This window comes from Sorex araneus, chromosome 5, assembly GCF_027595985.1.
Source record: "Sorex araneus isolate mSorAra2 chromosome 5, mSorAra2.pri, whole genome shotgun sequence".
Classification (NCBI taxonomy): domain Eukaryota; kingdom Metazoa; phylum Chordata; class Mammalia; order Eulipotyphla; family Soricidae; genus Sorex; species Sorex araneus.
The window spans coordinates 189,969,450-189,994,424 of NC_073306.1; the positions used below are offsets into that span (position 1 = coordinate 189,969,450).

Below are 24,975 nucleotides of genomic sequence, written 5' to 3' on the forward strand. Positions count from 1 at the left end.
AACAGAGATATAGAATTTTTAAAAAGAAATAAGAATAATAGTTTATCTATTTTGTATAGGCACAGAGTCTCTTGCCCGCATGCCTGGTTGTCTTTCCCTGGGCCCCTTGGAGTGGATGGGCTCCAGCTTCCCTCCCTGCCCCAAGCAGAGCTCCCGGCGGCCAGGGACCACCAGAATCTAGCCACAGCCATGCTCAAGGCCCCTCTCCAAACGTTTGGACAGGCCTCAGGCATGAAGATACCAGCAGAGGAACCCAGGTGTGTGTAATCCCATCAATGGCCAACATTCAGAGACTTAAAAGCAAGTTCCCAGAAGCGATATCTTATAACCTACTTTTCCTTCTGGGAGAAACTTGCAAGCTGCTGAGAGCTTCCTGCCCACATGGGACAGCCTCACAAGCTTCCCATGGTGTATCTATATGCCAAAGCCAGTAATCAGCTGAATTTCATTCCCCTGACCCTGAAAGAGCCTCCAATGTGGCATCGTTGGGAAGGCCAAAAAGAGAAAGGCTTCTAAAAATCTCAGGGATAGGACGAATGTAAAGGTTACTGAGACCACTTGAGCAACTCGACGAACAACGGGATTTCGTGATCATGATCGTGTGATTTTGTATAAAAGACATTTAGCCTGAGCATTGTACTGTAATTTGAAGAGTGACCCTGTATATCTAGCAGAATTAATTGAAAGACAGTTCAAGTAAATAAACTGACAACAGTATCATTGGCTACTGTGATTATCAAAGAAAAGAAGAAAGATAAAATTAATATAAAATTACAAAACTGGTACAAATATTTACTTAGCTTTTGCTATAGCAACTCTAAAATATATAGTTTAGTTTCTGAGGTTGAAATTAAAATAACCTGTGAAAGGTACATTTGGGACATTAATCTTGGAAACAAGACGGTATAAGTTTCTCAGACATTAAGTTTTGATGCCTGAGACAATGAAAATGTTTAGAAATAAAGATGCAAAGTAATATTTTAAGAATAGTTATAGTGGAGGCAAATAGTAACTTTGCTATGTTAACAAACTATCATGGAATGATTTGTATGAAACAGATATGAAAAAGAAAATAGGATATAGTAAGATAGCACAGTAAGAAGAAAATTATCTGTCCTATCTACTATCCACCCTTGCTATATTAAAAATAGTCTTCTAGCTGTTCAAGTACATGCAAATGACCTGGACTGGCATCACTCAAAATTCAATTTAAAAGACATAAAGTAGTATTTGCTTTCAAATAAAGGAATTATTTTTCAGAGGTAGGCTAAAGAGATATAGTAAATATATGTAAAGAGATACAGTAAGTATATGTTATTAGTGCATTAGTCTTTTAAATTAAGTCTTTTAATACCTGACTTAATCCCCTACCATTTCTGGGACTTGCACCAGCCACCACCCCTCCAGCACTGCCAAACTCCCAGGTACCGGCCCAGTGTGTGTGTGTGTGTGGGGGGGGGGGGTTTCTGGAGCTCAGACGCTAGTGAGGCCATGAGATATTCTCCCCCCGCCCCTTATCTGGCAAGAACCATAAATTAGCCTCTTAGGTGGAACTTTCACTAGGGCAGCTTGATCACCAGAAACACATTAAGCCAATAAGTCTTTAGCCCCACCTCAATTAATATTACACTGAAAAAACAACAGCAAGAGTGAGTGCGAAAGACTAAACTGCACTGGTCACGGTGATAAAACAACACAGAAGCCCACCAAGCTTAGTCAGTGAAGAGACTACCCTAGAAGACTCCAACAGTAACGAAGTGCTAGACAATATCTCTGATAAGGAATTTAGAAGGGAGCTACTGGAGATGCATAGGGAGCTAAAAGAAGCAATGAAACACACCGCCAATAAGATACAAGAGGATTTGAAAGTAGAAATGTGTAAAATACAAACAAAATTTCAAACAGAAATGACAAATCTGAAAAACCTTGTAGGTGAATTGAAAAACTCAGTTAAGGCCTCAGCAGCAGAGTAAGTGCTGCTGAGGACAGAATCAGTGAGCTCCAAGATGAAGTGCAGAGACTCTCCAGAAAAGAGCAGAAAATGGAAAAGAGACTCGCAATCAGTGAACAAATATCAAGAAAAGATCGGGATGAAGCCAAGAGGAATAACATAAGAGTTATTGGAGTCCCAGAGGGACAGAAAGAAAACTCTGACGAAGAAGAAACTGTCAAAGATATCATACAACATTCCCAGAGCGGAAGAACACATGCAACCACACTCAAGAGACCTGAAGGGTGCCAGCTAGAAGAAATCCAAATAAAAATACCCCAAGACACATCCTGACCAAAATGATGAAAATCTTAGACAGAGACAAAATTCTGAAAGCAATAAGATCAAAGAAAATAATTGTCTATAAAGGAGCATCCTTAAGATTGGCAGCTGATTTATCTGATAAAACCCCCAGGGCCTGAAAACAGTGGTGGGATATAGTGAAAAAAAATCAATGAAATAAATTCCTCATCAAAAATACACATTTTCAAAGACAAACAGCTCAGGAACTTCATAGACTCAAAACCATGGTTACAAGAACAAATAAATATGCTACTTTCAGACAAGATAAGCTCCTCAAATACACCAAACATTGACAGTAAAATGGGACAAAACCCCATAACAATAATATCTCTCAATATCAATGGGTTAAACGCACTAAGTAAAAGACACAGAGTGGCAAGATGGATAGGAAAATTGAACCTAACATTCTGCTGTCTGCAAGAAACACATCTAAACAGTCAGAGCAAACATAGACTCAAAGTCAAGGCTGGAAAATAATCCTCCACGCAAACAACTCCCATAAAAAAGCTGGGGTCGGCCATTCTGGTGTCGGATCACATTGATTTCAGACTTAAGAAGGTAACAAGAGACAGTGAAGGTCATTTCTTATTGATCAAGGGATCTGTAGAGCAGAAAGAACTTACACTCCTAAATGTATTTTTATGCACCTAACAAGGGACCAGCAAAGTACTTAAAACAGCTACTCATGGACTTGAAGAAAAACATCAATAGCAACACAATACTAGTGGGAGATTTCAACACTGCTTTATTACCTCTTGATAGATTAACCAGACTCAATCTTAACAAGGACATACTTTGTCTGAAGGAAGAAATGGAAGAAACGGGCTTAGTAAATATATACAGGACACTTCATCTTCAAAAAGTGGTATATGCATTCATCTCAAGTGTGCATGGGACATTCTCTAAGGTAGACCATATGCTGAGCCACAAAACATATCTCCATAAAACTAAGAAGATAGAGATTGTAACAACGATCTTCTCAGACCATGACACACTGAAAATAGAAGAAAATCACAGACAAACAGAAAATCATATGAAACACCTGGAAATTAAGCCACTAAGTACTGAATGAGTGGCTTAGAAATCAAAGAGGAAATCAAAAGATTCCTGGAAATGAATGAATATGAGGACACAAGTTATCAAAACATATGGGACACAGCAAAAGCTATGTCAAGAGGAAACTTTATAGCTCCACAAGCATTCCTCAGGAATAAAGAGTGAGCCCACATAAGTAACCTAACCTCAAAGCTTAAAAGCTTGGAGAATGACCAACTAAAGGAGTTCAACCCAGTCACAAGGAAGAAAATAATAAAACTTAGAGCAGAAATTAATCAGATGAAAACCAAAAAACAATTCAAAAGATCAATGAAACCAAGGGCTGGTTCTTTGAGAAAATAAACAAGATCAATAAACCTCTAGCAAGACTCACAAAGGAAGTGATAGAGAAAAACCTAATAAACCAAATCAGAAATGAAAAGGGGGACATCACAGCAGAAAGTATAGAAATTCAAATGATCCTCAGGGATTACTTTGAGAAACTTTATGCCACGAAACAAGAAAAACTCAAGGAAATGATAAATTCCTGTATTCCTGTAGACTCCCCTGACTGAACCAAGACGTGGAATTCTTAAATAGACCTATCACCACCAAGGAAATTAAAATGATAATAAAATGTCTCCACAAACACAAAAGTCCTGGACCAGACGAATTCAACTGTTAATTCTTCCAAACTTTCAAAGAGGACTTACTCCCAATCCTCTTTAAGTTTTTCCAGGAAATTGAAGTTTCAGAAATACTTCCAAACAGTTCCTATGAAGCAAATATCACCCTAATACCAAAATCGACAGAGATACCCCAAAGAGAATTACAGGCCAATATCCCTGATGAATAAAGACTCAAATATTCTCAACAAAATCCTAACCTAGCAAACAGAATCCAATGACTCATCAAAAAGTTTATACACCATGACCACGTAGGATTCATCCCAGGGATGCAAAGATGGTTTAACATTGGCAAGTCAATCAACATAATCCAAAATATCAATAAAATAAATAATAAAAACCATATGATCATATCAATCTGTCACTGTCACTACCATCCCGTTGTTCATCGATTTGCTCGAGCGGGCACCAATAACATCTTTATTGTGAGACTTGTTGTTACCGTTTTTGGCATATCAAATATGCCAGGCTCTGCTGTGTGGGTGGGATACTCTCAGTAGCTTGCCAGGCTCTCTGAGAGGGATCGAGGAATTGAACCTGGGTCAGCCGCGTGCAATAAAAGCAAATTCCCTATCCGCTGTGCTATCGCTCCAGTCCGATAATATCAATATATGCAGAAAAAGCATTTGACAAGATTCAGCACCCATTTATAATGAAAACTGCAAATTTAAAATAGATATTGAAGGAACTTTCCTCAATATAGTGAAATCCATCTATCACAAGCCCATGGCAAGTATCATTCTCAATGGGGAAAAAAACTAAAAGCCTTCCATCTAAGATGAGGCACAAGACAAGGTGACTCACTCTCGCCACTTCTATTCAATATAGTATTGGAAGTACTGGCCATAGCAATTAGGCAAGAAAAAGATATCCAGGGAATACAGATAGAAAAGGAAGAGGTCAAGCTATCACTCTTTGCAGATGATATGATACTCTATTTAGAAAACCCTAAAGACTCTACAGAAAAGCTTCTAGAAACAATAGCTCTGGTTTTTTAAAAATTCTTTAAATTTTATTGAATCACCATGAAATAGTTACAAGCTTTCATGTTTGGTTTACAATCTCACAATGATCAAACACCCATCCTTCCACCAGTGCACATTCCCCACCACCAATATCCCAGGTATACCCCCCCTTTCCCACCCCCCCCTGCCTCCATGGCAGACAATATTCCCCATATTCTCTCTTTACTTTTGGGCATTATAGCTTACAACACAGACAATAGCTCTGTTTAGAAAAGTGGCAGTCTACAAAAACAACACCCAAAAGTCCATCACTTTCTTATGTACAAATAATGAAAGAGAAGAAAACAACATTAAAAAAACAATCCCATTCACAATAGTACCTCAGAAAATCAAGTACCATGGAATTAGCTTAACAAAAGAGGTGAAGAACCTATACAAGGAAAATTATAAAACACTACTTCAAGAAATAAAAGAGGACACTAGGAAATGGAGACATATCCCATGCTCATGAATAGGGAGGATTCACATTATCAAAATGGCAATACTGCCCAAAGCACTAAACAGATTTTAGTGGTCCCTATCAGGATACCCATGATATTTTTCAAAGAGATAGACAAAACTCTCCTGAAATTCGTATGGAAAGATAAACCCCCATGAATAGCTAAAGAGATCCTTATGGAAAAGTATATGGGTGACATCACCTTCCCCAACTTCAAACTGTACTACAAAGCAGTAGTAATTAAAACAGCATGGTAGGGGGCTGGAGTGATAGCACAGCGGGTAGGGCGTTTGTCTTGCACGCGGACGACCCAGGTTCGAATCCCAGCATCCCATATGGTCCCCTGAGCGCCACCAGGGGTTAATTCCTGAGTAAAGAGCCAGGAGTAAACCCTGTGCATCGCCAGGTGTGACCCAAAAAAAAAAAAAAAAACAGCATGGTATTGGGCTAGTAACAGACCCACAGACCAATGGAACAGAGTTGAATATTCTGTCATAGATTATCAAATATATGACCATTTAATCTTTGACAAAAGAGCAAGAAATGTGAAGTGGAACAAGGAAAGCTTCTTTAACAAGTGTTGCTGGGAAAACTGGATAGTTATCTGCCAAAAAAAAAAAAACAACAACAAAAAAAGGAACTCCGACTTCTGTCTAATGCCAGGCACAAAAGTAAGATCAAAGTGGATTAAAGACCTTAATATCAGACATGAATCCATAAGGTACATGAAGAAAAATGTAGACAGAACCATCCATGACATTGAAGCTAAAAGCATCTTTAAGGATAAAACACCACTGACCAAGCAAGTAGAAACAAACAAATGGGACTACAGCAAACTAAGAAGCTTCTGCACTTCAAAAGGAACAGTGACTAAAATACAGAGAGAGTCCACAGTAGACACAAGAGACAGGAAGATTGTTCCATAGATAGAAACCTGCCTCATGAGCTGGGGGAGAAGGCAGCTGAAACAAAGAAGGGACCACTTAGAAAATGGTGGTTGGAGGGATCAGTCAGGATGGGAGATGTGCGCTGAAAGTAGATAAAGAACTAAACATGATAACCTCTCAGTACCTGTGTTGCAAACCGTAATACCCCGAAGTAGGGAGAGAGTATGGGGGAAATTGTTTGCCGTGGAGGCAAGGGGAGCATGGGAAATGGGGAGGGGGGTATACTGGGGAGACTGGTGGTGGGGAATGTGCATTAGTGGAGGGATGCATATTTGATCATTGTATGTCACTGTCACTGTCATCCCGTTGCTCATTGATTTGCTCTAGCAGGCACCAGTAATGTCTCCATTGTGAGACTTGTTACTGTTTTTGGCATATCAAGTACGCCACGGGTAGCTTGCTGTGAGGGCCAGATACTCTTGGTAGCTTGCTGAGCTCTCCAAGAGGGGCGAAGGAATCGAACCCAGTCAGCCACGTACAAGGTAAATGCCCTACTTGCTGTGCTATGACTCCAGTACAAATAGATAGATGAATAGATAGATAGATAGATAGATGGATGGATAAATAGATAGACAGATAGATAGATAGATAGATAGATAGATAGATAGATAGATAGATAGATAGATAGATAGATAGATAGATAGATAGATAGATAGATAAAATAGCTTCTCTCAGAAAAAAAAAAGCAAGTAGGATTCCCAGGTGGGCGTAGGCACTGCCCTCAGAGGGCCTCCTCAACCAGGCTTCTGGGCACCCTTGACCACGGCCACACCCCTGCGGGCAGCAGCAGAGGTCACTGTGCTCTTGTGGCAAAAGCTGCAGGGGGCGACTGAGTCGCTGGGTCTGAAGAACCACGTCGTCCACCCCACCACACCCGCGAGTGTTGGAGACGCAGAAACCAGACCGGAGCACACCCCACTGTTCTCTGTCGCTTTTGGGGGACTCTAACTCCACACAACCGGCCTGGACACAGCTCAACGCATACCCAGGGGACCCGGGAGTGACACCACGGATGCCAGCGGTCTTGCTCTGGGGGGCACAAAGGCATCATAACGGCCTCCCCTGTGTCGCTCTCAGGGTCCGTACCATGGCTGGTAGAGGCAGAAGGCAAGGGACTAAGGACCTGCAAGCAGACTGGGCACTCACAGACTCCACAGGCCCAGGGTCTTCTTGGGCTAGAGGTCTCCCACCAACTCGGCCACCTCCCTCCCGGGGCCCTCCTTGTTTGCGGCTCCAAGGAAGGCACTCAGGTGATGGAGCCGACCCTCAGGATAAAACACTCTCCAGTGGCCCAGTGATTTTTATATTTATTTATTTGTTTGTTTGTTTGTTTGATTGATTATTTTTTTTATTCTTTTTGGGTCCCATCCCGCGATGCTCAAGTATTACTCCTGGCTCTGCACTCAGGAATTACTCCTGTGCTGGGGGACCATATGGGATGCTGGGAATTGAACCTGGGTCGACTGTGTGCAAGGCAAATGCCCTACCTGCTGTACTATCGCTCCAGCTCTGATTTTAATCAAACATGAAAGCTTGTAGTTGTGTCTCACAGTGATTCAATACAATTAAAAAAAATTCCCTACCAATTTGCTGGAAGGATTATTGGGGAGTTAAAGGTTATAGTTTTCTTCCCTTGAGATAGTTTAATATCATAAACACGGGAAAAATAACAAGAAGTTCAAAGGAGTACCAATAACAAGACGTTCAAAGGAGTACCATTATTTATTGAATAAATGAATGGTTACATGAACATACACCAGAACTACTTTTACTAAGGATATGTTTATAATGTGTGTGTAACGGAGGAGTGTGTGTATGTACTGCAGTCAATGAGATAAGTATCTGTATGTATATGTGTATTTCATTAAGAGTAAATCTATAGCTAAAATCCCTTTTTAAAATTGACATATAGACTACAATTTTTAAAAGCATTTAAAATGGCAAGTACTTTTATTTTTTAACATTGCCCATATTGTCAAAGATATAAGCAGATTATATCACACAGAAATCAAAGTATACTGGCAATAAGAGAAAGAGACAATGGAAGCAAAAATAAAGAAAAAAACCTTTTAACTCAGTCACAAAAAAATTAAATATGCTCTACTTTTATCTCATACTTGAAATATAATCATTGTATACATCTTTACATAATTATTTTAAATAAACATTTCTGTACTATGAAAACAATAAATATCTGATGATATTTTGCTAGAATTTGAGGAAAATAGCATGACTTGTATTATGAGTAAATGAGATGCAGACTAAAAGCATTTTAATTCATTTCATTTATTCATTTGGTTTGGGAACACACCTGATGATGCTTCAGGTTACTACTGGCTCTACAATCAGGAATTACTCCATATGGTACTCTGGGAGTGTATGGGATGATGAGAACCAAACAGAGTCTACTATATGCAAAGCAAATGCCCTACCTTTTGTGCTATGACTCTGGTCCCCTAAAATAGAGAGGATTTGTATAAAGAGTTGAACCAAGATAAAGTATTTGATACTTTTTAGTAATATGCAGAACAATAAACTAATTTACTATGAAAATGTGTAAAATTAAGCAATTTTTTAACAAACTTAAAATTATTTAGAGTTGATACTTTTATTTTCCTTTGCAAGCTCTATTACAAAATATTTAATAAACTAAAAATATTTTTAAAAACAATACCTCAAAAATGTGCTGAAATTTTTTCATTTTCTTGAGTCCTAGGTATAATTTCTACATTTTGTGAAACATTTTATATTTTTATTCAGTAAAATTCCTGTTATCAATTTCTGGAATATGGTCAAATATTCTTGATTAAACTTTTTATTGTTTTATATCTGAGATAATACAACATTTTTTTACAATATAAATGGAATTATTGCTGATTTCCAAAACACATACGAATTGCACTTCTTCAGATATATCTTATGCTTCTTTTTTGCCCACAAAGACATCTGGATACTTATCAGCAGTGTAAAAACCCCAACTAAAAAAGAGAAAGTAATTATTTCATTACTTATAGCTAACGCAATTTACATAACAATACTATCATGTTTAGCCTCATAATATTGTTCATAATTCTCCATAAATTTTCTTTATTCTTATTTGTAGGTGCCATAATAGGTTCTATAGGTATTGATTGCATGGCTGACTTAACATAGAAAGAGAATAGACATAAAACGAATCCATATTTTTGACATTCCACTGCTCCATTATGCTACATAGCAAGAAAATTGACTTCTAAATTTTTCGATAATACTTTACATCTTCATAGCAAATACCTCTAGACAAATACATCAACATTGTGACACAAAATTTTTGTACAGTGCAACTAGCAACTACGACAGTTATAATGGGTATTGCATACATCCCTTCTGGTTCAGTAAATTCTTTGCAATGCAGTTTCTTTATGTGTGTCAAAATGCTCAGCACTAAAATATTACACATTTATTCTCTCTGTGTCTCTTTACACACTCTCATACACTTGATGACACAGTGTATTTATGAGTGTGCACATCAAAAGGATTTAAGCAAAGTGCATTATTATCATTACATAACAAAGGCTCTTTGTTAAATAAATATATTTAATTTGGGTTGTTGGATTAAGCTATATTGCATAGAAATACAAAGTAAATAATGTTGGATATACTTTTAAACCGCTAACATAATTCAAAATAAAAATGCAAATGAAAGTATAAAATCTTTTGCAAACATATCTGATTTTAGTATTATGTCAATTTGTTCTCATAAACAACTCCTCCAAAATGTGTATTTACTTTTCTTTGTTTTGTATAAACCTCTTTTTTACCTGGCAGTGTCTGTGTCATGACTGTGAAACTAATCCAAGATCCAATCTGTTAAATTAAACATAAACAAATAAACATTTTGAATTAATACAGTATTCATTTTTATATAGTTGAGTAGAAAATTGGAAGCTTTCAAAAGCAATATAAAAATTAGAGACAAATAAATCTATCTAAATTTTTAAATATGGAATAAACAATTCCATAAAACAATACTAAAATAATGTGAAAATGGAACAATTTTTTAACTTTAATAAAAATATAAAATTTTATTATTCCTTATTTCTGTTTGGTTGGTTTGGGGACCAAACCCAGTTCAGGACTTATTTTGGGATCTGCACCACAACATGTGGAAATGATAAATAATGGGGAATGTATGTGGGAATGATAAATAATGCAGTGATCAGCTACCCAGGATCGGCCACATTCTTTACTCCTGTACTATTTCTGGATTTACTGCTGTACTATCTGTTCAGCCCTAAAACATTTTACAGCAAGATAATACAGCATTGTTTAGATGTATAAAAATACATGCAAAACATATTTAGAAGTACTTTTTCAAATTTTCGGTGGGAAAACCATTGAGATATTCCAAATTTTATGCTCAGTATATAACTCAGAAATAGAGCATTTGTGTCACATGTGTGAAGCTGTGGGTTTGTCCACATCATCACACCGCTCTTCAAAATTCCAAATTGGTTTGAGATATAATGGAGTGAGTAACTCACTTGCCCTGGCTTGAGGGCTACCTAATTCAATCCCACGAATTTCATGGGGTTCTCTTAAACTTACCAAGAATGATCCCTAAGCACAGAATCAGCGGTAAACCCTGAGCTCCAGTGGTTGTGACTCATAGCACATAACAGAGCAAAAATTCAAAATTTCTTTACTAATAGTTATGTATGTCATAATCTATATATGACTTTACACCCAGAGTAAACACACATATATAATCAAAGTATTAATCTATGATAAACATAAATATGGGCTCATTCTATGATTAAGTGCATTTATTTAAATACAGATATCTTACCTCATAGGTATAGTTAGGGCATGAAACCAGAAATAAAATCCATGTGAAGGGGTTGCAATTTGGACTTGGAAAACAGGCATTATTTCCTTTTAGAAAAGAAAACAAAGTGTTAATGGTGTTAAATACTGGAAATATGGTCATATAATAAATATGCAATTATTTAAAGTACTTACAATTATACTACATAAAGTACCATAATATATTTGTAATTTACAAATTATTTAAAATAATCTGATTTTAATGTTCTCTTTCAACTGAGGAAGAAAGCTTTTTACATTCTATGTCTATGCCTATAGAATGCATTATAATAAAAATCATTTACTTAATATTTTTAAACAAAACTATATGTAAACATTATTTTCATATCATAATAGTTGTTGATTATTGTGACCAATAATATTTTATCAAATTTATATAATTTTCTATTCTATATCAGTTTCAAATTAAATACATTTACTTGAATGTATTTAATAAATACTTCAAACCTTGCTTTGTATTAAATTAATGGAAATCCAAAGGGAATTTTATAAGAATGTCATTTATACCAGAAAAATGTGTGAAAATCTCACATAAGAGGATTACAGTGACTATCAGTGTATTAATATTCAAAAATCACACATAAATTATTTCTGCTCAGCAATCAGGATTGTTATTTACAGCTCTCATTATACTTAGAATATTGTCACTCGATGTTTGTTAGTTATTTTTTGCCTTTGAAGTTTTTCCAAGAAGCATTTTAGATAACAAATTTATAATGATTTCAAGTTGATCTTTGAGCTGTGACATTTGTAAAAATAAATACGAATTATAAGATTACTGTTTCTTTTCTATAGTTAGATTTAATCAAATAACATATCAAGTAATCTCTTTTAGTTATAACTCTAAAGTCATAATGAAATGTCAGTATGTTATTTCCAAAATTGTTACTATTTTTAAAATACCAAAGTAAAATTAAATTCAGTACTATATAGATTTCATGCATTGCTCATTTTGAGACAAGGATAAACATGTGTTACATTTAATATTGTAGATTCTCTTGGTAATGCTTATATTAATTTTTTGGTACTGGTGGGTGGATTTTAGTGCTGAGATCAAATCTAGGGTCATACACATGTATACTCTCTACCTCAGAGCTGAATCTCCAGCATCTTTATTTAATATTCATACATCACTTTCAAAGGGTAATTAAGGAACATATAATTATTGAGTTACAGAAGTGGATGATTTTCACAGGAAAACATGAGCTACATCTCTGATTTATGAATGTTAAACTCCAGCCAGTAAGAGGTTAAAGAAATGATATATCCTGTGATACAGGAAAGTATATTCTTTATATAGAGACACTTTTAAAGTGTCCATAGTTGCCATTAATTATAATCATGTTTAGGTTTCTACACTCAGAAAACTGAACTGACTATAAAATGATACTAAGAATGATCTGTCTAAAAACAGATACTGAAACGGCATTTTAGACATGAATGACCCATTTAAAGCCATTATTCAATGAATCTGCAATGAGCGCTCCATTATTGATGTTAGGTACTAGTATGAGATAACTGGTCAGTTTTAATAAAACAATTCGAACAGTTTATTTTACAGTGTATTTTGTGTATTTTGTGACAAAATGGAATACTTAATTTTGTACATTAAGTGATGATCATTATCAGTGTTCTTGACAAAATCAGATATCATTGAAATGAATGATTGAAACTTAAATGTCAGCTTAAGGCTAGAATATCTACCTGACAACATACAAAGAAATTCTAATCCTCTACATTGAACAAAATTTAGAGAAATTAAAGACAGATTCCAAAGCTTAACTGTGAGAATAGTCAAGGTCTAAAAACATGCATGACTCCAATTCAAAGGATGTCTGATGATCCTAGGACATTTTCCTTAAATATTGTATTATAGAGAGTTTTTTGACTACATGAGACTACATAAGTGGGTGCTCACCCTGCCCTATTAAATACTGGCATATTCTCTTACACAAAAATAATACATAAATCAATATGCTTTAAGATTTTCCCTGTAAAATATTTTCCATCTTCCCTCTTGGGATTATGTACTACAGTTACATAATAGCATAAACTACCTGGTTATGTTCTCTGTCTAATCGGGGGAGGGAGGAAAGAGAATAAGCATACTTCAATGAACCTGCGTGACCCAGCCAAAAAGAAAAAAAATCAGCTAATGTAAACAGAATATTTGTATGATTTGAGTCTCAGGATACTTGTAAAGAGAAGAAAATGCAGTTTGATACTGATAAGTTTATTATCAGTACTGTTCTGTTTTCATGATTCAAACATACTACCCATCTGTACCTAGACACATCGTCAAAACTATGGCTCACAGCAAAAATAAATCACTGAAACTGTACTTTCCCACATTCAAACGGAAGGGGACCTAAAAGATAGTAGATGAGTTACAGCATATACCTTGAATGCTGTTGACCCTTGTTTTACCTTGGTAGATAAGATGTACTACATGTATTTTAAATGTACAAATACTTCATTATGTTGTGGAAATGGCATAATCAGTGTGAAACATGTAGAAAAATGTGGTAGAAGCACATTGAATTTAATAGTTACCCATCACTAGAAGCCTGAGAAGTACCTCATCACGATTAATGTTGAATTATCAACCTATTGGTTGATAATCATGTGAAGTAGCCACTTGGAAAGATTTGTAGAGGGCCTTTTCATCCAGCTATGGATGAATCCTATTAAATATTAGGAAATTGAACTATACCATTTAGCGCACAAAGCTGCAATATTAAAGTAAGGCAACAGCTGCAAAGCCAAAAATTGCAGAACTATCCAGTTTTAGGAAAAGCACTCCTGCATTTGGGCTGTATATTCATGTAGTCTATATACAACTTATTAATGGTGGCAAAATAGAATGTGTGAAATTTATTCAAGCAACAATGGAATTATTATAATGTTGAAAGCCAAGACATTTGTGGTGGAGAATTATATCTCTTTGATAAATTGGTCCCTTCATACTATAGAATAGAGATAAGCTAGAGATCCTACCCTAGGTACATCAAGTGAGCATAAGGTCATTAATATTTATTATAATATAAATTCTTTTAGAGTTATTAGTTTAAATAAGTTATACTAAGATGTATTAAAATGTACTAATAATATTGTATGCAATGTGAAAGGCATCATCAGAGTAAACCATACGTAGAAAAATGTGTTTGCAGGTATATGGGTTTAGCAGTTATCCCTGTTAATCATGTCCTCTCCCATGGTTCAACCAAGACATCTTCTTATATCACAAGTGTAGCCACACTTATCTTTCCTAAAGGCCAGATGGAAAGGTAAAAAAAAGTAAATAAAACCTCTGAATTTCACTCAGTGATGAGTTTACTATATGTAAGTGCACACATGATAGAAATATTTTAGTGATATGTGAGGCTCCAAAACTCAGTAAAGAATTATTCCAAAGGGCAGAATTACTGGTGTTAAAAGAAACATATCAAAGTCAATGATATATTTAGCATCAAACCAAATGAACAAATAATTCAGGATATAAGACTGTCGATACATTTACGAGCAGATACAAAGTGTGAAGATCTTCATAACACATGTGAATGCCTAAGAGAGAATATCTGTGAGAAAATGCATAGGAAATAGAAAATAAGAATTGGTAGATGATAGCTGACCTCTGTAATGCAGGTTTTATAATGAATTGCTCCTTTGATGCTAAATGGGTGTGTAAATGCTGTCTTGTAGGAAGGATGAGCACTAATGCTTGTGTTCACTACCATTGATTCTCACTTACCAATGCAGATAAAGCTGCTCCTAATCTATATATCCAGACTTCTAGTACTGAAGAGTCACTATAAGATTGTAATAAAGCACCACTCATTATGATATGAAAGAGAGATAGCACAGGAAATTAAAACTAATGAAGGAGGGGCCAAAAAAACACAATAATAATTTTAAAAGAACCATCTCCTTCATTCCAAAACATAACATTTTATACAGATGTTACATCAATCTTCTAATCTATAAAACATTTGTTATTTTTCTTTAAAGGCAATGCATACCCTTACGAATGAGCAGAACTGGCCTATGTTTACATAAAGATCTATCAAAATGAAGTGGAATGTGAGAGTCTTCTCATATTTGTTAAAAAGACCCTCCCAAAATTTTCATGAGAGGCACAGACACAAATGCATTGGCAGGCAACAAAGAACATAACCATTAATAAATTAAAAATCAAAATATATACAAAACAGAAATACAAAAATAGTATATAATTCTCAAGAAAAATATTTTTAAATTAAGTAAAGTATGGCAGTAAGTACATAATTTAGTATGACCAGGTGCAGGATTTTTAATAGAATATGGTGTCTTTATTTTGGGCTGTTTTGGTTGGGGGCTACACATGACAATCCTCAGGAATTACTCTTATCTCTGCACTCAGGAATTACTCCTGGTTGTGTTTGGGGGAATCACATGACATGCTGCAAATCGAACCCAGATTGCGATGTACAAGATAAGCAACCTACTACATGCACTATTTGTCTGGTCCCCAAATAAGATAGCTTAAATAGAGAAATAAGAATTACTCTAACCTCAAAATACAAAATTAGAAAGAATAGATATATAACTCAAAGACAAATGTAATACGTGTAACAATTCCTTTATCTACCATACTCAATGTATACCATAAAAGCAATTACATTTTTATCTTTAGAGCTAATAAAAATAAATTAATGAATCAACCAGCTGAAAGACAGCAATTGATCCCCTGAAAACTGACATAGACTTATCAAATGTAAGACACATCTTACATTAATGGATGTTAGTGATAAATGAAAAAAAACTCTCGGAGTCTGCAGGCAAAAGCAAGTAAATTAATAAAGGAGAGAAGATTAGATTGGCATCTAATTTCTCAAGAGCTTATACAAAACAAGATGAAGTTTGGACTAAAAAATACATAAAACAAAGGGAGTCTCAAATTTTGAAGAAAAATGTAGTTTCAATGTCATGTGGGACTTGGAAATGTGATGAACATATTTAAATAATGTCACCTTATTCAGATAGATGAAGAATTTTAAAAGTGATCTCTTTGTTAGAGTCCAGATCAAATATAAAATATTGTAACTTTACCAATGTTTCATTGTGCTAACAGTATTGTATTGTGTTTTGATTCAGTACTGAATCTGACTACCAGACATGTGCTCCAAGAATGATTCAGTAGTTTAATGAATTTGATTCTGTTATTAGCGATAGCAAACCTCTTAATGAAGTGTGTTACTCCAGTAAAATCAAAGGCGACAAACCACAAGACATTTTGCTAATCTTTTATTTCTATTGAGTTGAGAGAAATTATATTTTAAGTCACATCATAATTATTCAATATGCCTATATGTCTAGCTATCTAGTTTATGGTCACAAATCTTAAAATTTTAAGTAGTTATTACAATTAAATATGTTATAATGAAACTTTGAATCAGAGCTTTTAATATGCTAATAAACATTCTAGTAGTTTCTATGAATTATATTGTAAAACTGTAGTATTGTTGTCTCTTTGTTCATTGATTTGCTCGAGTGGGCACCACTAACATCTCCATTGTGAAACTTGTTGTTACTATTTTGAATATGCCACGGGTAGCTCTACCATGTGGGCGGAATACTCTTGGTAACTTGCCGGGCTCTCTGAGAGGGATTTGAACCCGAATTGGCTGCATGCAAGGCAAATGCCTACCTTCTGTGCTATCGCTCAACAATTATTTTCAGAAATTGTTTCATATATTTCCTCAGTCTACAGGAAATGTGAAATGATGAAACCTTAAGATTCTGTCAAACATTAAAACACATTTGAAAAGTTGAATGCATCTATATTCTCAGACATGATTTTCATAAATTCGTCATTACTATTATAATAAATAACTGTATATCCTTATCTATAAAATAACTTGAGTAAAACAATTGAAAAAAATGTAACTTAAGAAGATTCTAAAAGTGTTTTAAAGTCATATTTCGCTTACTGTTAAATTCAAAATTCCTTATCTGGCATTGCTACTAGAATGTTACTTAATTTGCAAAATTAATAAGTAAATTAGAATACAGTCTAATAGATAACTATAGATAGAGTGAAGTTGTATCGGTTCCTTGTAAACTTGTTCAAGATTGAGAATAACTAGGATTTTGAATATTCGTCAACAAGTTTCATACTGCTCTACATGTCTGTGGGGGCAGGAGTTGTTAGCAGTGGGTGATCAGAGATTATCTTGGCTCTGCATCCAGGGATCGATCTTGGACTACTGGTGGGATCTGGGACAATATAGGTTGCTGGGGACCCAGCTGGGTTCAGCCACAGTCAAAACAAGCACCTGCCTGCATCACTGTGTCTCTAGACTGCTGTACTCATTAATTATGGGTTTATTTTTCACATGCACGTGTCTGTGATTGTGTGTGTCATGGGGTGCATGGGTGTGCACTTGCTCGCAATCACATGAGCTTCATTTTAGAGAAATCAGTATTAAGATATAAGACATAATTTAAATATTTGGGGAGAACTCATAAAAAGCAGGAATTAAGGCTATCGTCTCAAGTATTTTCAACTGATGATATTTTCCTTCTGAAATTGTTCATTTAACGCTTTTAAAATTATTATTAACACAATTTATTCCAGACAATTAGGAAAAAAGTACTAACCAGTGTGTTTAGAATGAGACAGCACCACATTGATGAAATGATTTCCAGCTTCACAAACCTGCAGAACATATTAACATTTTTAGTGTGCTATTTCCATAATTTAAAATTATGTTTTCTGCAGCTATGCAATGCATACATTTCAAAGATTCAAGAGATATAATGTTATTCAAATTGAGATAGACGATTTTGTGTTTAACAAAGAAATAAGTAGTTTGGGCAGATAAAAAATTGAGTTAGCAGATTCACAAATAAACCTCAGAAGAGGAAGAAAGCAGCACGTTTCATAGATGCCTCTGGACTTCGTGCCAGGCTGTTCCAGTGAGTCCCTCCACCTGCCCTCACAAGCGCCGGAAGCCAAAGAAACCCAGAACTCAATCACCGCTATGCTCAAAGCCAATCCCCACAGCTTCATACAAGCCTCATTCATGAGTGAATCTGCTGAAAAATGCAGGTAAGCAGGCTTGTGGTTGAAATCTTCAGGTTCACACGGAGTCAGGAATAGGCAACCTCCCTCCATCTCCCTGTGTCTGGCAGTTCTGGTAGTCTAGCAGTCACGCCCACAAACTGCCTCTAATGCCCTATAAGCTCATTAATGACCAAGATCCAGAGACTCGTAAATAATTCTCAGAAGAGGAAGAGAGCAACATGCCACAGACTTGCCTCCAGAACCCAAAGTCACCATTCAGTTAAAAACTTAATTCTAACTATAACCCTATTTAAAAATCTGAGAATTTCTGAAGCTTTTGCAGTAGCGTGACATCTCTTACCCTTTACAGGGGCTTAATGGCTCTAGTATGATACAACAATCTTCGCCACACTTTTCCTCTAAAATAACTTTTTCTGATTATCATGAGCGGATTATTCATAGAAAACAATACAAAATAAATTATGTAGGTCCTACTTTGGGGTCAGCTTTGGGGATCAGGTTGAACAATTTGAAATACCAATTTGATTACAAACATTCTTATGAAAAAGTTTTGCATAGAATATGTTTAAAAGATTTGTATTTTTAAAAGACATTTAGGAAACAATGCTGAATTTTGAGATAATTTTATAATTAGAAATATTTGCATGCAAATGAAAAAATATTATGACCTAATCTGAGGAACTTGCTGAGAACAAGAGCACTTTAAAAATGACTCAATACCTCTACTGCAAACTACAACACCCAAAAGGAGAGAAGGAGAGAGAACAAAGGAGAATGCCCTGCCACAGAGGCAGGGTGGGGTGGTGGGGGATGGGGTGGGGGTGGTGAGAGGGATACTGGGATCATTGGTGGAGGAGAATGGGCACTGGTGGAGGGATGGGTAAATGATCACTGTATGAGTGAAATGCAAACATACAAGTTCTTAAGTTTGGAACTGTACATCACAGTGATTCTCTAATAAAAAAAATTTTAAAATGACAGTTTTATCCATATTCAACACATGCACAAGTATCAAATATCCACATGCATTTTCCAAGTCTTTAATTTCTACAGAAGAGACACATTCTCCTCAATTTTCATTAAAAACTATGTTACACTGTTCCCAGCACTCACCCCTCTACCAAAAAATATTACTACTTGACATATGGCAAGGTTCTTTTCAGCTAAAGATTATAAGAGGAGGTATTCTTGATAATAAAATAATCATCTCTCCAAGATTATTTGCATTTTTATAAAAAGAAGCACCCTTAACAAATCAATAACTAATAATTAGAATAAGGAGTTAGATACAAGAGTTAATTTCAATACTTCGCTATTGTCTAATCCTCTCAAAATTATCTATTTCTCTCATTTTCTGCATTTTTAAAGACAACAAAAGGACAAAGAGAATCCTTATTTGAATAAATGCTTATTGCAGGAGGAATTGATGAGTTATCAATATTTTTTTGAGAGTAAGAGTAAATTTGAGAGGAATAGTGAATAATGAAAATAAGATTTTGTTTATATAAACCTTTACAATGGTGAATTTAATATTTTCAAAACACAAAATGGTAAAACTCACATATATTGCCAAAATGTGTACTAATTATATATACAGTACAACATGTTTCTTTAAAAAATACATACATAAATATTTTAGTATATTAGGAGTCACAGAATAGTACTAAAGAGACAAAAAATAGTACTAAAAAAGAGCAGAAGAAAATATTGTCATTGCTAATGGTTAGTGAACAAAGTAATGATTCACTTATGAATAACTAAGAATTAACTAATACAATCATATTCAATACAATTCTAATATGCTATTTTCATTTTTTTTGAGGGGGTAGGCACATCTGAAGATGTTCAGGTCTCAATCCTCACCCTACACTTAGAAATTTCTCCTAGCAAATTCAGGGTACCATGTAAGGTGATAGGAAATGAACCTGGGTCACCCAAATGCAAGGCTACTGTTTTAGATGTTGTGCTGTCTTTCTATCCCATAATATATAATTTACATACCAGTGTTAGTATGTAATATAGATAATGGAAGCAAATTATCTTTTAATGAAGATTTATTTCTAACAGTGTATAAAATTAATAAATAAAGACTACATAGTACAGAATGCTATCAACAAAATGTTTATTAGAAACATATGTGTGCATAAAAGCAAAGATATACATTGTATGGAGACGTTCATGTAAGATAATTTTTACCAAGCATAGTGTGTTTTGTGCTTTGTGTAAAATGGAGAGTAAAAAGATATTTATTTAAAACTTCAGAAAAGATATAAATGTGTTTAAATCCCAGGAGTTGATCACTGAGATTTTATCTATCAAGGACAGAAAGCAGAAAGAACATAAAGAGTGAAGTTATGATAATAACAATATATGATACTAAATGTATGTCTAATAAAAATTTCATTACTAATTGATGTGCAGTAAAATTAACAAAATTATATGTGACATTTAGATAGAATTCTCTGAGAAAAATGGACTTAAAAGTTAGGCTTAAAGAACTGTGTTTTATTGAAAATCAAACTTTGATTTTTATCTAGATTTAGTTAAATTAAAACTATGTCAATGTGGTTTTTGGTATTTATTCGACTTGCAAAACTTTTGCTCAACAGTTTTGTAAACTGGTAACAATGATCTGACAATAGGGAGAATTACTAAGCTCAATTTATCAAGTTGTACTACATTTCAAATAATTCTAAGCAACCTTTATAGATAACATTTTTATTAAAATATTAAAAGCTAATAACTTAATTATGGGAATGTATTTTCTTTACTTCATTGAATTTCATTAGGCATATGATACAAAACATCATATTTTCCACCTTGAAAATTCCCAAATACAATCTGTTCTGCATTCTTAATTACATAACTATTAAAGTACAAATACAAAATAATAAAAAGCATACATACCAGAAAATTTATAGCAGACACTGTAATTTGTCTGTTTCCAAATGCTGGAAAGCAGAAAAACAAAGATGTTATCTGAATACTCAGTATGGATTGTCATGGTGTGGACATAATATAAACAAATTTATGAGTATCACTATCCTCTTATCTACTCTAGTATGCAGTTGCCTTTGTAGATGATACTTTTTCAGTAAAATATACAATTTTTTTATTGCATGTTTATTTTTTTTTGCTTTTGGAGTCACACTTGGCGATGCACAGGGAGTTATTCCTGGCTCTGCACTCAGGAATTACTCCTGACGGTGCCTGGGGGAACATACGGGATGCTGGGATTCGAACTCAGGTTGGCTGCGTGCAAGGCAAACATCCTACCTGCTGTGCTATCGATCCAGCCCCTATACTTAATTTTTAGCTTAAAACTATTTGAAGGAAAATCTAATCTATTTCATTTGTTCTTAGTATGATCCAGAATATTTTGTTTTTAATCTTTTTAAGTTTTAATTTTTTTAAAAAAATGTTTTGTCAATAATAATACATTCTACTTTTGCCTTGTTTTTTTTACAGGCAATAATTGAAGAGTTCATTTTTTATCACAAAAATAAGTATATGGGGAAATAATATTGTCCTTTTCTTAAAATAAAATATGTTTATATTATTTTATATCTTTAAATTGCAGGAATAGTAACAAACATAGTAAAAAACATAGCTGAATTTAAAGGGTTCTAAAGTCACTTTGCTCATGACAGATAAATTAGAACATGCAAATTTACTAGAAAATGGAATTTTTTAAGTTTATTTTCTGTATTAGCAGTTGCATTTCTTCAGATTATATGTGTAGTATGTGTAACTCCACATTATACTTCTTTACATAAATATAAGGTAATTACATAAATATAATTTAATATTTTACAATTACATACATATTGTATTACTACATATGTATATGCAAAATTGTATTACAACATAGATGTAATATATCATAATTACATATTATAATTTGTAGTTACGATTTGTAATTACCTCCCGGAAGAGAGTGACACAGTCTCTTGCCCCCGTGCCTGGCCCCGTGTCAGGGCCCTTCGGCGGTCAAAGGGGACGGGTTGCGTTTCCCTCCCCCGCCCCAGCAGAGCCTCAACAGTTGAGGACCTCCAGAACCCAGCCATAGCCGTGCTCAGGGCCACTCTCCACATGGGACTTGCCTCACACATGGGAGAGCCAGTGGAGGAACCCAGGACTGCGAGTCCCAGGGCCAAGACCTCCAAGGCTGCTTGGATCAGGGCTGGGCCTCTTCCACCCAGATCCCCCATTTTCCCGTAGCTAGGCAGTCACACCCAGACCCAGTGCCGTGTAATCCCATCTATAGCGAACATCCAGAGACTATATATCCAAGCTCCTGGAAGCACCGTGGCCACGTGACATCTAATAGCCTAGTTCTCCCTCTTGGAGAACCTGACAAGCTACCAACAGTCTATTGCCCATTCAGGAGAGACTGGCAAGCTCCCCGTGGCGTATTCATATCCAAAATACAGTAATAGATATATACATACCTCTCGGAGAGCCTGGCAAGCTACCGAGAGTATTCTACCCACATGGCAGAACCTGGCAAGCTACCCGTGGCGTATTCAATATGCCAAAAACAATAACAATAGATCTCATTCCCCTGACCCTGAAAGAGCCTCCAATCACTGGGCAAGATGAGTAAGGAGAGGATGCTAAAATCTCAGGGCTGAGATTAGCGGTGCCCACTCGAGTAAATCGATGAACAATGGGATGACAGTGATACAGTGAATTATAAATATAATGTAATTATATAATTATAATGTAATTATACTATATTACATGTTTACTTATATAAATATAAAAAAACCAAAAATTAGCATGATGCCTCATTTTGAATCATATTCTTAGGAATGTGAGAATTTTTCCAATTTTAATGAACATTCAGTTATCGTCAAAACTAATAGAATCTGCATCATGATAGACACGCTGACTCTCACTTTAATTTATGTATTGTCAGTAATACTGCTTGATACAGCTGCTTATTAATAAGTGGCATTCTCTAGATTGTCAGGTTGTTTCAAGTCAAACTGGGGAGTATGGTCTGGTCAGACCCTAAGTATGACTACACCTGGGTTCCAACCAAATGCATTTCTTTAAACAATGGTTGGATGTGGACACTTTACACAAGGTTAGGTCCAGTGTCTGCTTTCATTAGTCTCAACAGTCATATGTGGATTCAGGACAGATTGGTTTTATTTAACCTAGTATTGGCAAATGCCTCTAAGCTCAGCATGGCTCTGCCTTGGCTTAATGGTAGAATTTCCTCAAGCTGCTTCTCTTCCTGAAGGGGTTCAGAACTTGCATCTCCCTTACAATTTGCAGGAAGGTACGAATGTACAGACTGCTGATTCAATTCTCGGTTAAGATCAGGTAGTAAGACCCCAATTTTTAAACCACCAATCCCTACACACAGGGAAAAGTTTTATGCTTTTAATAATTCTTGCTCCACTCCATTGGGCTCCCTGGTGGGGTTGTAGAATCTATCTAGCAAATCAGTCACTACTTTTTGAGTTTTGGTGAGACTTTTCTCTCAGATATGGCGGTTGGTTTCCCCAGTAAACTTCTCTACAGGTTTCCATGAAGTATTCTGCATTAAATTTAGTTTTTGTTGTGCTGTCCCTAGTGTACTCTCTGTACAATCCCTTTATATCCATTTTTACCCTACAAGTCTCCTAAATAACATATATTGAATTATTATAATAGGATTCAGAATAAGCTCTAAATTTCAGTAGGATAACTTTTTGGAAATGAGCCCTTTTGGAGATGTATTCTATTTTTTTTTCTTTTTGGGTCACACCTCACTATGCACAGGGATTACTCCTGGCTCTGCACTCAGGAATTACCCCTGGCAGTGGCCAGGGGATCACATGGGATGCTGGAAATGGAACCCGGGTCAGCTGCGTGCAAGGCAAACGCCCTACCAGATGTTCTACTGCTCCAGCCCCCTGGATATGTCTTTCGTATATTAACACAATCAACTTCTATTATAACCCTATATTTGGACTGGAGCAATAGCACAACATGTAGGGCATTTGCTTTGCATGTGGTCGACCGGGTTTGATTCCTCTGTCCCTCTCAGAGAGCCCGACAAGATACTGAGAGTATCTCTCCCGCATGGCAGAGCTTGGAGAGCTACCCGTGGCGTATTCTATATCCAAAACAGTAACAACAAGTCTCACAATGGAGACGTCACTGGTGCCCACTCGAGCAAATCGATGAACAACGGGACAGTGTTCTGGACATTGCTACAGTGCTACATAGTTGATAATTTATATATATATATATATATATATATGTATATATATATATATATATAGGATTTTCCCATGCAGAAACCTAGAAATCAGAACTGCAAATATCTTTCAATCATTTAAAAGATCCAAAATTAGAAAATAAAATGTCTAATTAGATATTTAAAAACTCAAAGTAATATGGTATAGAAAACATTTCTACATCCTGAGTTTTAGTATTTTAGAACTAAGTTTTAATATTAAAGCTAGCAAATACTAAAAAAATTGTTTCTGGCATTAAATTAGAATTAATTACTATTAACATAATAAATTAGCTCTCTTGATCGTAGCAAATACTCTGACATAATTCTTTGTATTGGAACTGAAGAAATTAAGTTGGTTTTGATTATTCACAAATTCTAAA

General features: G+C 35.3%; 1 protein-coding gene across 1 annotated transcript in view; it reads right to left on the reverse strand.

Moving 5' to 3' along the window:
- Positions 1 to 9,163: 9,163 nt before the first annotated feature.
- Positions 9,164 to 24,975, reverse strand: part of TECRL (trans-2,3-enoyl-CoA reductase like) — a 65,866-nt gene continuing 50,054 nt past the window's right edge. Inside the window, exons 8-12 of the mRNA XM_004616454.2 lie at positions 21,265 to 21,308; positions 17,931 to 17,988; positions 11,254 to 11,339; positions 10,226 to 10,271; positions 9,164 to 9,403 (exon numbers count right to left, since the gene is read on the reverse strand). Coding sequence (XP_004616511.2) covers positions 9,276 to 9,403; positions 10,226 to 10,271; positions 11,254 to 11,339; positions 17,931 to 17,988; positions 21,265 to 21,308 — 362 coding nt within the window. The 3' untranslated portion in view covers positions 9,164 to 9,275. The remainder of the gene's footprint in view (positions 9,404 to 10,225; positions 10,272 to 11,253; positions 11,340 to 17,930; positions 17,989 to 21,264; positions 21,309 to 24,975) is intronic.